General features: G+C 39.7%; 1 protein-coding gene across 3 annotated transcripts in view; it reads left to right on the forward strand.

Moving 5' to 3' along the window:
- The first annotated feature begins 448 nt into the window (after window positions 1–448).
- The window catches only part of TNPO2 (transportin 2), a 38,434-nt gene continuing 24,646 nt past the window's right edge, over window positions 449–14,236 (forward strand). The window contains exons 1-7 of one of the 3 annotated variants that reach the window (XM_058166853.1): window positions 449–777; window positions 3,331–3,446; window positions 4,337–4,412; window positions 5,991–6,140; window positions 6,989–7,095; window positions 8,755–8,888; window positions 11,553–11,634. In XM_058166853.1, the coding sequence (XP_058022836.1) occupies window positions 3,348–3,446; window positions 4,337–4,412; window positions 5,991–6,140; window positions 6,989–7,095; window positions 8,755–8,888; window positions 11,553–11,634 (648 nt within the window). In that variant the 5' untranslated portion in view covers window positions 449–777; window positions 3,331–3,347. The other 2 variants (XM_058166854.1, XM_058166855.1) reach the window with 2 other exon arrangements.

The raw sequence follows: 14,236 nt of genomic DNA on the forward strand, positions 1-14,236 counted from the left end.
AAAATGTGGTAGGCTAATTTGCAAACTCAGCTTTTGCATTTGCAAGCACTTTTCATAACCGGTTCAATTCAGTTGCCTCGGTTTACCTTAACGATAAAGTAATAGGTGTGCACGAATATGCGTTGTGCAATACTTCAGTCTATTTTTAAAATAGAATAGAATTTTTTATTGGCCAAGTGTGATTGGACACACAAGGAGTTTGTCTTGGTGCATATGCTCTCAGTGTACATAAAAGAACAAGATACGTTCATCAAGATACTTTTTTTATTGGCTACTTGTATATTAACGTGCTGTGCAGATGCAGGAAACTGGATTAATTCAATGAACCATGGTTCCGTTAATCATGGGTTAGTATTCCACCTGAAGACAGGACCTATCATCACTTGTACACGGAAAACAAACTGCTTACTCTTTATTAAACTAAGCATTTTAGGAAACCGTTCGAAAACAACAGCCGCTCGAGAGCTCGGGACCGTTCCCCGCAAGGCAAGGTTGTGCCACGTGACCGCTAGTACCCAGACTCCAGAAGAAGGGGCGTGGCTACCGCCCTTTCTCGAGCTGCTACATGATGCACTTTCTTCCTCCGACGTGCGTAAGCGGTTCGGCTTCCTCTCGCGTTTGCGCCGGGACACGTGACAGGCAGAGACGGCGGCCGGCCCGGCTCACAGTCCGCGTGTAGCGTTCGCTTCTGGCTTGCCGCCCCCTCCCTTCCTTCTTTCTCTCCCTCCTTCGGAGCTGACGCCGCGGCCTCAGCCTGGGCACGCGGGGAGCGGACAGGTACCTCGCCGTGGGGTGGAGGTGGGGATGGGTGGGGGTCGGTGGCTGGTCAGGAGCGCCGGTACGAGGCGGATGGCGCGAGTTTCGGCCTAAGCAGAAGGAGTTGGGTGAAGGAGAGCCTTCAGGAGTTCGGCCAAAGCTGGCCCGAAGGTGCTGCGGTCGGATGGCGTGAGGAGGGCCGGTGGCGGAGCGGAGCCTCTTGATTGTCTGAGGAGACGCCAGCCATGCTTGAAACGGGGTGGGTCGGTGGGTGCGACGCCGCCGGCTGAGCTCCTCGGCGTGGGAAGCGACCCCGAAGCTTCAGGGGCCCTCAGGTCTCGGGAGGGACAAGTGGCTTTTCGGGGAAGGGGGCTCAGATGCCCCGCGGTGGCGGCTACTTGCCGCGGTGCGCCTCTGTGTAGGAGGAGGTGATGCTGCGGAACCCGAGCGAGCGGGCGGAGACAGACAAGCAAGCGCGTTGGGGACTTGCGCGGAAATGTGCTTCAAAAAAAACGCAAGACAAAAGCCCTGGGCTGATCGAGAGCGGCCGCGGGTTCGCCTAGCCCGGTGTCTGCTTTACCCCCCCCCCGAACAAACTGCCCAGACGCTTTCGAAAAGCTCAGAAAGGTCAAGAAAGTGCTGCTTTCGTTTCTTAACGCGGTTGTCTTCTGGGCCCTCGCTCCTCCCGGTACTTGGAGATAATAGTCTTTAACATGGAGGCCCCGTTGAAATGCTTCTGATGGTCGCCTGGCGGGATCGTGAAATAAAAAAGGATTTCCTGGGTTCTTGCACTGAGTTTTTCCAGTGGATTTAGTCCGTGTCCTCCCCCCCCATCAAAATAGCTGCTACAGAATGCTTTATTTTTCTGCTTATGGTCTCCTTTCAAGCTTTTATGCTTGATTTTATAAGAGTTTACATTAGAAGGAATACAACCTTTTTTCTTTGTTACTGTTTAAAATTATTTTTTTGCCAATTGACGAGTACAAATATTTGCTATTAGTAACTCTTGATTCTTCCAAATATTTCTTTAGAATTGAGAATTCAGTATACTGATTTTTTTCATAGCAATGCTTGCCTTGTATTTTCTGTTTCTTGGGACTTTATAAAAAGCTTATCCTTGAGTGCCTGTTTCCAATAATACCCTGAGTTTTATTGTAATTCTTTTAACACTCTTTTGGAACAGTATCGTTGTGCTATTCAATCCAAAAGTAATAAAAAGTTTCCTTGCATTAGATCATGGTAATATGATCTTTCTTAAAAATGGATGTTTTGGAACATATGGCATAAAAAGCTTACAAAACAACAGAAGAGGGGGTGGCTTTTAAAGGAGGAAGAGCGGGTCCCATGGATTAATTTTTATAATAAAAGCATTCAGTCTTGATTGAAATGTAAAGAGAAATTCAAACAGATCTAGAAGTTATAGTTTTGTTTGGTCCTGTATCATAGAATATTGGATATATTTAAAAATCCCACAAATACATATAACTAAACATCATGATAGGGTACCCCCCCCATACAAAATATCACAGCTTGGAAATAATTGGACCACTTTATAAGCGATAACTGGATTGCCTGTAACAAATGAGCATTTGACATGTATGAGTTCATGTGCTCAAACAGACTGAAAGATTTGAAAAATCTGTTACATTTCATGGCAAAGCTGGTCATATTGAGTTGAGGAATCAGTTCTACCAAGAGTTTTAGCTAAAGGTCTGAAAGTGAAGCTGGAGGAGAGGGAGGAGTCAAATAAGTTGCTGAGTTCGAAGAATTTACAGCTTTTTAATCTTTAATTTACCATTTTTGAAAGATGCTAAATTAAGGCATCTGATTTCTTCTCTTCATCCCATATCATTCTCTGCATTAATTTCCTTTGCTGTGTTCATTTAATTTATTTTTCAATTTATTTCAGTATAAATCCTATTTCCCTACCAGGTCTCTCTCTATGGGAAAACTTGGAAGCAAATAGTTCCCTACCCCCTCTGCCCCACCATGACTAAATGTTGTGTGCTGAGTCATAAGTAGAGTTTTTCTAGTAGCCTCTAATTGTTTTTCCTTTGAAAAAAGTATTGTCTTAGATATTGTAGATAAAAGTTCCTACTAGATTTCATTTATCCTATATTGTTCTGTTTTTATAGGAAATCATAGCAATTTTATTTATAAAGTTCATGTAGAGTATTATATTGCATAAAAGTACGGCACTTTGTTGGTGAAATATGAAATCATTCCATCTGAGAAACTCTGGCTGAACTTCAACATATCCTACACCACAGAAATATGGAATTGAATTATCACCTTTCTTTATTAATACAATGTATTTTTAAGCCCTCATAAGCAAAATCTTGGGTTTACATTTCATCCTTTCTTTCCTGCATATAAGCTAGGCTGGAATGAAGTAAAGTTTGTGTGGATTTCCTAAGTCTGGTTTATAAAGCAGTGGTATAAAATGTGTGTAGCCATATAATTTTGCATGTAGATTAATGTTCAGGTTGCATTCTTAAGGAATTTTGCTGTTAGCTTTGCTTGTATGTGTCTAACTACTTTTAATGTATGTTTTAATAATTTTTCTAACTACAGATAGGCAGTTTTCCATCATGGACTGGCAGCCAGATGAACAGGGCCTCCAACAAGTTCTTCAGTTACTCAAAGATTCCCAGTCTCCAAACACAGCAACCCAGCGTATTGTGCAAGATGTATCCTTGAAATAATTAGCATTGCTACAGCATTGCTTGAGATTTAAACAGAGAATGAAATGCAGTTCTCATTTGCAATGAACCTAAAGAATAGAGGGAGAAAAATGATATATCACATTGGGAAATACAGGTAATCCTCGACGTATCACCATTCGTTTAGTGACTATTCAAAGTTACAATGGCACTGGAAATAGTTATCTATGACAGTTTTTCACACGTACAACCATTATAGCATCCCCATGATCATGTGATCAAAATTTGGGCACTTGGCAACAGGCATGTATTTATGACAGTTATACTATCCCAGGGTTATGTGATCACCATTTATAACCTTCCCAGTTGGCTTCTGACAAGCAAACTCAGCATAACGATTGTGGCAAAAAAGGTAATAAAATGGAACAAAACTCACTTAATAACTGCCTTGGTTAGCAATGGAGGTTGCTAACCTCCATTGGTTTGGGGCTCTGTTGTGGTTGTAAGTCGAGGACTATCTGTAATTACTAATAAACAGTTTATTAACAACTTTCCCAACATATTATTTTTCCAGATATTTGGGGGTGTAATTCCCATATTTCTGGACCAGCATTAATATTGATTGGACTTATAATCTCAGTCACTGGGGAATATCACAAACTCCTATTCTAAAACAGTGCTAGCAGAAAACAAACCTGAAAGCAGTTCTTCTGGCAGTTTCTTATTCTTGTTGTAGCCTTTTGTAATGGGCTGGCTGGGGGATCATGGTTCTTGCATTCCAGCATATCTGGCACACACCAGGTGGCAAAAAGCTGCTGTCATAGGGCAATATGGTCTTATTGTGGCTGGGAAAAAAAGGGCTTTTGGAGACTTTTAGTTGGAACATATTAAGAATGAATTCTTAACTAATGCTACAGAAACTGAAACAGCTCAACCAGTTCCCTGATTTCAATAACTATTTGATATTTGTTCTGACACGGCTGAAATCTGAGGGTATGTCTATTAAATCTATTACAACACAAATTTTTAAAAAAGCTCTGTATTATCTGTATAATATTGGGACACAACATCTAATTTATAATATCTGCTTAAATTAATTGGCCATTAAAATATTGGGAAAATTACATTTTGACTTAAGCGGCATGGCTTGTTTAGCTTCTGAGTAATGTTGGAAAACTGTCTGATTTAACAGCTTAAAGGAGATTTCCCTTTTGATGCGTGAGTGATAATTTGGTGCTCTGTATATCTTAGAGAGCAAAGAAGGATTTCAGGAATCAAAAACTCTTAGCTTCCTTTGTTTAGTTTAATGCTGCTCCATTGGAGCTATGCTCCCCCTTCAAAATAGTAGAGCAAGGGTTAATAGGCTGAGCTTTTGGAAGAGCTCCAATGAAAGAATCACTTAAGGTAAGATGATGACAAGCCCATTGTAAACACATAAATTAACTTGCAAGAGATCCTATAGATGAAGGTGTTGTATGACTGATGACCAAAGTTCTGTAATGTCCTGATTTTTAAGTATACCAAAAGGATTGAAGTTGTTTGGATCTTTACAATAATTTGTAATAAGCCAATGTTTTTACTAGACACTAGTGAGACTCCTGAGTGAAATAACTGTAATAATTATATTTTAACCTTTTTTTTCCCCCCTTAAAGCTTTTGGCAGTTTTGTTGGATGACTTAGGAACAAAGAATCATTTAATTCTACACACAAGATTTATTGGTATATTAAAATGCTCTCATTGATTTTGTGAAAGTTAGGGTTCATATAGTCTTTATGGTCACCCAACCTTATGATCTTTTTTAACAAAATTTAAACTACTAAAAGGCTAATATTATTAACACTTTAAGTTTGTATTTTTGGTATCGAGGCAGTAGTGTTTACTCCATCAGTTATAATACTTTGATACACTGAAACTAGAAAAAAACACTGTTGAATAATCAATGCATCTTGATTTTTTTTAATTTTAATTGAAATACTATGATCTTTAGCACTGCTCTGAATTATTGGTTAATAAATACATGAAAAACATGAATAGAAATTGATATAATCTAACTCAGTACATCTACAATGATACTGTCAAATTTCTTAAAATCTGGAAGTATATATATTACATAAGACTAAAGGAAGTACATGAATGCTGAGTTGCATTGTAGAGCCAAAATACAGTCATGCTGCTAAATTTGTTGGCTGAATGGGAGATCAGATTGTGACCTTTTTCAACATAGCGTGGTTTATGAACTTTCTCCAGTTGTAGCAGGATGTTAAGAGTCCAAACATAGTTTTGCAGTCCGAAGTATAAGAAAATTATAGGTGCATAATCTTATGGATGTTAAGACATTCACAAGGAAGGTAATAAAATGCATCTGCATACATAGGCTGCGTTACTTTTTTGGTATACATAACTTTGTTGCATGGCAATCAGCCAATTGTTGAATCCAATTTTTTCAGTGTCCTTATTCACATCACTTTTATTTCTGGTTTTTTTGCATGTTACTGTATAAAATGTCTCAGTAATTTTATGTAACATCTCATAAAATGTAGTTCTAATCCAACTGATCTCTTAAAAACAGATGAACCTACCCGTTCTCTGAGTGGCTTGATCCTGAAGAACAATGTGAAAGCTCACTACCAGAGTTTTCCCCAGCCTGTTGCTGAATTTATTAAGCAAGAATGTCTTAATAACATAGGAGATGCTTCTTCTCTTATAAGAGCCACAATTGGTGAGTAGCGATAAAAAGCTGAGGATGAATTACTGACTACAATTAATCCGTGCAGTGTTTTGGGTCTGAAATGAGCTCTGGAGCATATTGGAATGTGAAAATAGTATCTGTCTACAACTCTGTGCAGCAGCAGTGGGTTTTTTTCCAGGATTGTATTGAAACTGCAAATAACAGCTATGCATACCAATACTGGTTAGAGAGACATAGGTACTTTGAAGATGCTACGTTCTGTCTCTTATATACTCCCAGCCTTCTTTTAAACATTTCTGAAGAGCTGCTTGTTACTAGGAAGGGTTATACTATGTCTTTTTCTAAATTAGTGCTGTGAAAGTGTTTTAATTAGAAGCAGAATTATTTAATAAGGTGCTTAACTTGTAATTGTCAACTAACTGTGCAAATTGAAACTTGGTTACCTCCCTCTGTGTTTAGGAAGACTTGTAAAAAGTAGGTGACAGGGCTTATCAGACATGAAGCAAGTGGACTGTGTAAACAGGATTTGTTGATATAGATCTTAGTCATAGTATAGAGTATCTTTTTAAGGGAAAAAAATAAACTGTTTCATTTACTCCAATTGTGGCTCTCCAAAAATTAACATGTAGCATAAAGGATTTGTGCACTTTGTTTTTGTTGCCTATAAATAATAGTTTCTCCTTGTATGTCTCAGTGGCTTTAAGAGTCTTAGCATGTTTGGGGAACCAACAGCTCTCGTCTCCAGTGAACAATAGGTAGCAAACATGTTGGTTCTTAAGTAGAAAATTCATTTTTATAGCAAACATTATAAAATCAAAGTTCTTATATGAGAAATTGGCTTGTTAGGTGATCTCATAGTTTGTTGTTTCTTTTGGCAGGTATTCTCATAACAACAATTGCTTCCAAAGGAGAATTGCAGATGTGGCCAGAGCTTCTGCCCCAACTCTGCAATTTACTTAATTCTGAAGATTACAACACATGTGAAGTGAGTCTGGCAACTGCATAGAATTAATTGATGGCTTGAGCCAGCAAGATGGTCTTAACTGCGGCTATAGAGTGTATAGATTTGGCATTGAAATTTTCCTAAGAGAGCTAGTGTAAGTGATGCCAGAAGCCATATTTTATTTAGTGTGTTAAGGATGTTTCAGTTATTTCTAGGTATAGTATATTAATATATTGAACTTCTAATTTAGTCACTTCCTGTTCATTGGAATCCTATGTCTTTTCAGTAATCGGCTACTGTGAGTTTATTCTTTCTGATCACTAAACATCAGAGTCCCTCTGTGAGGGAGATTATAGTTTTAAAATTAGACAGACAAACAAACTTTCCCCTTCCAGTTGTGTCCGACTCTAGGGGGCGGTGCTCATCTCTGATTCACAGCCCAAGAGCCAACGTTGTCCGAAGACATTTTCATGGTCACGTGGCCAGCATAACTATACACTCAAGGTGCACACAACAGTTACTTTCCCACCAAAATGGTAACTATTTGCATGTTGCATTTCCATGCTTTCAAACTGTTAGGTTAGCAGGAGCTGGGGCCAGTAACAGAGGCTCATCCTGTTACATGGTACTTGTGTCTCGAATACCAACCTTGCTGTCCACAAGCCCAGCGTTTTAATTGCTTGGTGCTTGTGCCCCTCTAAAATAGATAACATAGGATAAGATAAAATATTGGTGTTTTCAGGATTTATGAAGTTAATTTAATATTTTAAAAAAGCTAGCTGGTATTAGATGGTGTTCACAATTTTTTGAAGATGCAATGTCATATTTTAGAAATGTGTTTTTGCTGTACACAATTCGATGCAGGTAGTACAGGTAGTCCTTGACTTACAACCAGTTGGTCAATAACTGTTCAAACCATCTTCAAAGTTATGACAGCTGCCTCACCTCCTACCTCCCATCATGTGATTGTATTTTGGAAGCTTGGCAACTGACCTGCATTTACAACTGGTTGCAGCACTCTGCAGTCACATGATTGCACTTTTTTTTGCTCTTTCTAGCAAAAACCTCACCTATTCAGAAGAATAGATTGGCTTAATGACAACACAGTTCACTTTATGACCATCCTAAAAAAAGTTGTAACAGTCACATCTGCCTTGGCTTACTGTCTGAATGATCTATGACTGAAATTCAGAATTCCATTGTGGCTGTAATTCGAGGACTACCTGTATCTTGTTTTACTGTGCAATTTTTCATCATCATAAAACTTCATAGTTAAAATGGGAGGTGTATAAAAAGAGAGAGTTGGGCAGAATCATGCCCAACTGGTACTCTAAAAAAATTCCAGGTTAAACATTTGCATCTTGGAAATTTGAGTATTCTAAGAATATATCCAAGTGCTCCCAGTTTTTGAAAAATAACAATCCAATTGGTACTCCTCCTGCAATCTCTTTAGCTATTTAGCCACTAGAATGGCACATAATCAGGTTGTTGCGTAGGAAGTCTGGCTCTGGGTAAGAGGACAACACGTTCCTTCAAATTGGCAGCTTGTCTCTTTTCTCTGGCACAGAATGAATACTGCTCATGTTAGAAAAGCAATTTGAGGAGCAGAGCCAAGCTGCAGGCATTCAACTGAATTTTAGATGCTTTTTGCCTTTTTTTCATCTCCATATATTTGTTATTAAATGTTACAATGCTCTATAGGGGGCATTTGGTGCCTTACAGAAGATCTGTGAAGATTCTGCTGAGCTCTTGGACAGCGATGCTCTCAACCGGCCTCTTAATGTCATGATCCCAAAGTTCCTTCAGTTCTTCAAGCATTGCAGCCCCAAAATTAGGCATGTATCTGTTCTAACATCAATGAAACATTGATGTGCCATTTTGGATTAAAATTAAAGATAGCAATTAAAGCTTTTTGTAATATATTTACTGCTTTTTGATTGAATAAACCAAAACCGTATTGCTGTCTAATTTCAAATATTTTTTCTGTCACAAAATTAGTAGGTTTGGCAAGTAGCCTGGGTACCTAAACTAGTCTTACTGATCTTTGGAGTCTCTGATTGGGTTGATTTCCAATTCTCAGTTTTCTTAGCAACCTGGAGAATGCTGACAGTCAAGGTCCACCCATTATAACAATTAACCGCAGTACTTGTGGGTAATTCGACCACAAACGTCTAAGTTCACATGATGTTAATCCATTAACAATGATTTTGCAAAGCACAGTGACCAAGTCATATTAAAAAGAAAAGACAAAACATCTGATAGTTTAGTGTAATATGTGAATCTAGATAGAAGCTTCATAAGTTTTTAGGCCAAGTTTTTAGGCCAATCATAAAATAAGTTTTTTAATTTGTATTTTAATTGTATATTGTATTCTCTGTTTTACCTTGTCTGTACACCGCCCTGAGTCCTTCGGGAGAAGGGCGGTATAAAAATCGAAATAATAATAATAATAATAATAATAATAATAATAATAATAATAATAATAATAATAATAATAATAATAATAATAATTAAAAAAAAAAAAACTCATGAAACTAAGCCAAAAGTCCTGGTTGAAATAAATCAAGAAATAAATGAGTAGTATAAATCAGGGGTCTCCAACCTTGGTCCCTTTAAGACTTGTGGACTTCAACTCCCAGAGTCCCTCAGCCAGCAAAAGCTCCACAAGTCTTAAAGGGACCAAGGTTGGGACCCTGGTATAAATGTCAGCAGTCCCCTCCTTCATGATGGGATTTTTCTTTCTTTCTTTCTTTACAAGTAAAGGAACTAACTAGAAGCCACCATTAACAGTAGGTGTCTAGTTTACACAGGCGATAGAGTAAATTGTTAGTAAACAATAATATGTGACCATTGGGTTTTGCATCCTGAATTGCTTGAAATACAGTTTTCAATTTAAGAAAACGTTTGTAATGGCAATTTTTCAGATTAGGCCCCTTGATTACATAAGCAGAAAAGCAAAGTTGGTAGAAAGTGCTGCTTGTCATATCCAGGCTTCCATAAGCAAGATTCTTCTCTGAATGTTCCCTACAGAGTGCCAAGTGTGAAGAACATTTATTGTTATATAGTGACATATTTTAATCTTTGGAACTATTCTTGTAACATAGTTACCATTTTAGTAATGTAAAAATATATTTTCTATCGTGTTAGGTTTTAATAGAATCAATCAAATTACTGCTTTGATAATCAGTTTCATTGTTAATTGTTTTAATAGTATATTAAATTTACTATTATTAAAATAGTATATTTGCTCTATATTAAAATAGTGTATTAATAAAATAAAATTAAAATACAATTACAAACCGATGCTTAATTCTTAGGATTACATTATAAATGAGCACTGCATCTAAAATACTATCATTTCCTTCGACCCACCTTTTTTCCCCCCACGGAATGCAGTGAGCATTGACAAACATGGTTCCTTCCTCTGAAGGTGACTGCTGGGAAACAAGCATCCATTGTTGTAAAATTATACAATCATAGTTTTGCACATCATGCTTCAAAATTGTTTAAACATATTTTACAGAATAAATCAAAACCAATGTTATATGCAAAGCAACAATTAAATAAATTGCATGAGGACCTTGTGCAATAAGCATACTCAGTTGTGTCCGGCTTCATTTGGAAATAGAAATTTAATACTTCGCGAATGTTCAGATCTTAATAGAATTTTGCTAAGTTTCTTAAAGTTAGATCTATTTCTTATTTCACATTATACGAGAGCGGCCAAGTTTGGAAACCATTTTATTTAAGATGGAATATTTTCTTTTAAAGACCTCCAACATTCATTATCATTATACTAGTATTATTCAATGACTTGTAAAATTAATTAGAGTAATCTCTCCTGTTGTATTAGAATTGCACTTGAAAGAATATTCGTTTGTAGGTTTTAATTTTGAAGGCTTTGGGGAGGAAAGAAAACAAAGGTTGGAAGTAAATAATTTCATATTTGAATAGAAAATACAGGTAGTCCTCAACTTGCAACATTTCATTTAGTGACTGGTCAAAGTTACAACAGCACTGAAAAAAGTGCCTTATGACTGTTTTTTACACTTACGACTTTGCAGCATCCCATGGACATGTGATCAAAATTCAGATGCTTGGCAACTGACATTTATGATGGCTTCAGTGTCCCAGGGTCACTTTTGCAAACTTCTGAAAAGCAAAGTCAATGGGGAAGCCAGACTCACTTAACAACCGTGTTATCTAACAACTGCAGTGATTCACTTAATAACTGTGACAAGAAAGGTTGTAAAATGGGGCAAAAGTCTCTTTAACAAATGTCTCGTTTAGCAATGGAAAAATTGGGATCAATTTTGGCCATAAGTCGAGAACTACCTGTATAAATAAGCAAAGAAAATTCCTTTGTTGTCTGATCTATTTTTAGAACAAATTATTGGTTATCCAGAACTTGAGATTATACCACATTGTTAGTAAATTACTGAAGTCAATAGCAAAGGCTAAACCAAATATTTTTAAAGCTGTTATTTTCTGTTCCTTAGGTCGCATGCTATTGCTTGTGTCAACCAGTTCATCATGGAGAGGGCCCAGGCCTTGATGGATAACATAGATACATTTATCGAGGTGAGAGGAATTAGCCTAGGCCAACAATTGTTTTGAAGGTTGAGGTTTTATAGTCCACTTATATATTAGGAGTTCTATGGACTCATTAGTATTATAATTTTAAAGTACAGTTGGGTAATTCCCAAATCCCTTTTTTCCAACTCCCAGATCTTCCAGCTTGCAGCACTTCCTGTGTAACTTTGGTGAGCAACTATAATAAACCGATAACTTTCTGATAGACTTTATAGCCTTCTAAAAATTAAAAATACATCCTTAAAATTAAGGCAAAAGTCTCCTTGTAATATCGTTATACCACTTTATAAATGGGAGGGGGAAATTGCAGCTCCTGACTTCGTGAGCTTTCCCACATCCAGGTAAATTCTTTAATTAAGGAGAAATCACTTCATCTTAAATAAAAAGAAGTCTGAACATCTTCCAGAGGTTTTCTTTCTGATTATTATAGTTTTTGGATCAAGTATTCTGAAACTGGAAACATACCAAATGTTTTCTGTATCTGAACAATGGTGGGGAGAAGCTGTGGAATTGTTTTTTGGAAATCTATTTACTGGCTTATGTGTAGATGAGAAGGCCTCGAAATTTTAAGAAATGCTAAGATTCTTCAGAGCAATGTTTGTCATTGAATTAACAGTTCTTTAACCTCGCAAAATATGATCAGATTTTCTTCTGTGATGGTTATATTTATCTACTAGTGTAACTGTAGGGAGTATCATTTTTTTTTTGTCTAGTGCTTAATATGATTTCTTAAAGGAAGATTAACATTTGTATCCTTAGCTTTCTACCTTTTAGTAATTTTTTTTACTGCAGTTACATATTCATGGTCAGAGGCAACCTTAGAAAACACAATGTCCAGTAAAGAGAGAAAGGTATTTGGTTCTTAATACCAACATACTCCTTTCCCTAAATTTAGATAAATATAATATGGCCTCAGCTATGCGTAGTGAGATCACTGTTTTGCTGTTTTGTATTACCTTGTACTTGAAAATATGCAGACAGGATCTGTGAAAAACTTGAATATTCATAGAGTGTACAACCAACAGTAAGCTTGAAGCTTTTCTGTTTTCTTTTTGTATATACCGTATATACTCGAGTATAAGCCGAGTTTTTCAGCACGTTTTTTGTGCTGAAAAACGTCCCCTCGGCTTATACTCGAGTCTACGTCTTCGGGAACCCCGCACAGGAGGGGGTACCGAACGGACTCCCATGGGAGGGACGGGGGGGGGGCCCGGCGAGGACTCGGGATTTGCCGCCCCCAGCCCGCCCCCCATTCCCGTGTCTGGTGGGCGGACGGCGCAAACTTGGCGGACTGTGCATTGGCGCGGGGAAGCCCTGGTGGTGCAGTGAGAGGGCTGGGCAGGGGAGCCGCCAGCCTTCTCGGCTGAGGGAGGGAGGGTTTCCCCGACCGCGAGCTTCGCCGCCGCGAGCCACCCCAAAGGCCAGAAGAAAAGGTCATTCCATCGGAGTAATGGAGCGAAGGCTCCTTCCTCTCCCGCCTTACCCATGCTGTGCGAGCCCGGCTGGGCTGCAACCCCGCCGCCGCCGCTCCTTCCTCAGCCTCCCGGGGCTCGCGCTCTAGCAGCCGCCAAGCTCAGGCCGGACTCAGCAGCTCCCCATCAGCACTCGCACGCGCGATTCGGGCAGGAGGAGTCGGGCTCGCTCTGTGGCGGTGGCGGGAAGCCCTGGCGGTGCAGTCCTTCTCGGCTGAGGAGGAGGTTTCCCCTCTTCTCTCTCCGTTGCGCCTGAACATCTGCCTAGCAACAATGGCGACACGGGAGAACCTTTTTCTACTGGTTGAGCTTGGGTCGCGGCTTGCTCTGAGTTGCTGCATTGTTTGTTCACCGGGCGTCTCAATTTACCAGCGGGCGAGTTTGAGGTCGCGGCGGGATGGCGCTGCGCTCTGCGCCGCCGCGAGCCACCCAAGGCCAGAAGAAAAGGTCATTCCATCGAGTAATGGAGCGAAGGCTCCTTCCGGGAGGAGCCTTCGCCCATTACTCGATGGAATGACCTTTCTTCTGGCCTTTGGGTGGCTCTCGCGGCGCAGAGCGCAGCGCCATCCCGCCTCATGACCTCAAACTCGCCCGCTTTCTGGTAAATTGAGACGCCCGGTGAACAAACAATGCAGCAACTCAGAGCAAGCCGCGATTGGCCAAGCTCAACCAGTAGAAAAAGGTTCTCCTGTCGTCATTGTTGCTAGGCAGATGTTCAGGCGCAACGGGAGAGAGAAGAGGGGAAACCTCCTCCTCAGCCGAGAAGGACTGCACCGCCAGGCTTCCCGCCAATGCATAGCCTGGCGGGAGTTACTGCAGCTCACCTGCCCCGCCCCAACTGGTGGTGTTGGGGCAGCAGCTGCCGCTTAGCAAAAAGGTCGCCGCCCAAAACTCCTCGCCTTCTCCTGGGAAGGGCTGGATGGCTAGCCGAAGGGTTGAATAAGCAAGCCAACCTCCTCCCTCCCTCCCTCCTCTCCCCGCAAGCGAAAGAGCGTTTTCCGTTGGAAGAGAGAGAGAGAGAGAAAGGAGGCCGTTCCTCCTTCTTTCATTCTTTCTTCTCCTCCGTGCTTCAGAAGCTGGGCGTGTGTGTGCGCCTAGTCCCCTTCTGTTCCGTGGCG

This window comes from Ahaetulla prasina, chromosome 2 (assembly GCF_028640845.1).
Source record: "Ahaetulla prasina isolate Xishuangbanna chromosome 2, ASM2864084v1, whole genome shotgun sequence".
In the NCBI taxonomy this organism is placed as follows: Eukaryota; Metazoa; Chordata; class Lepidosauria; order Squamata; family Colubridae; genus Ahaetulla; species Ahaetulla prasina.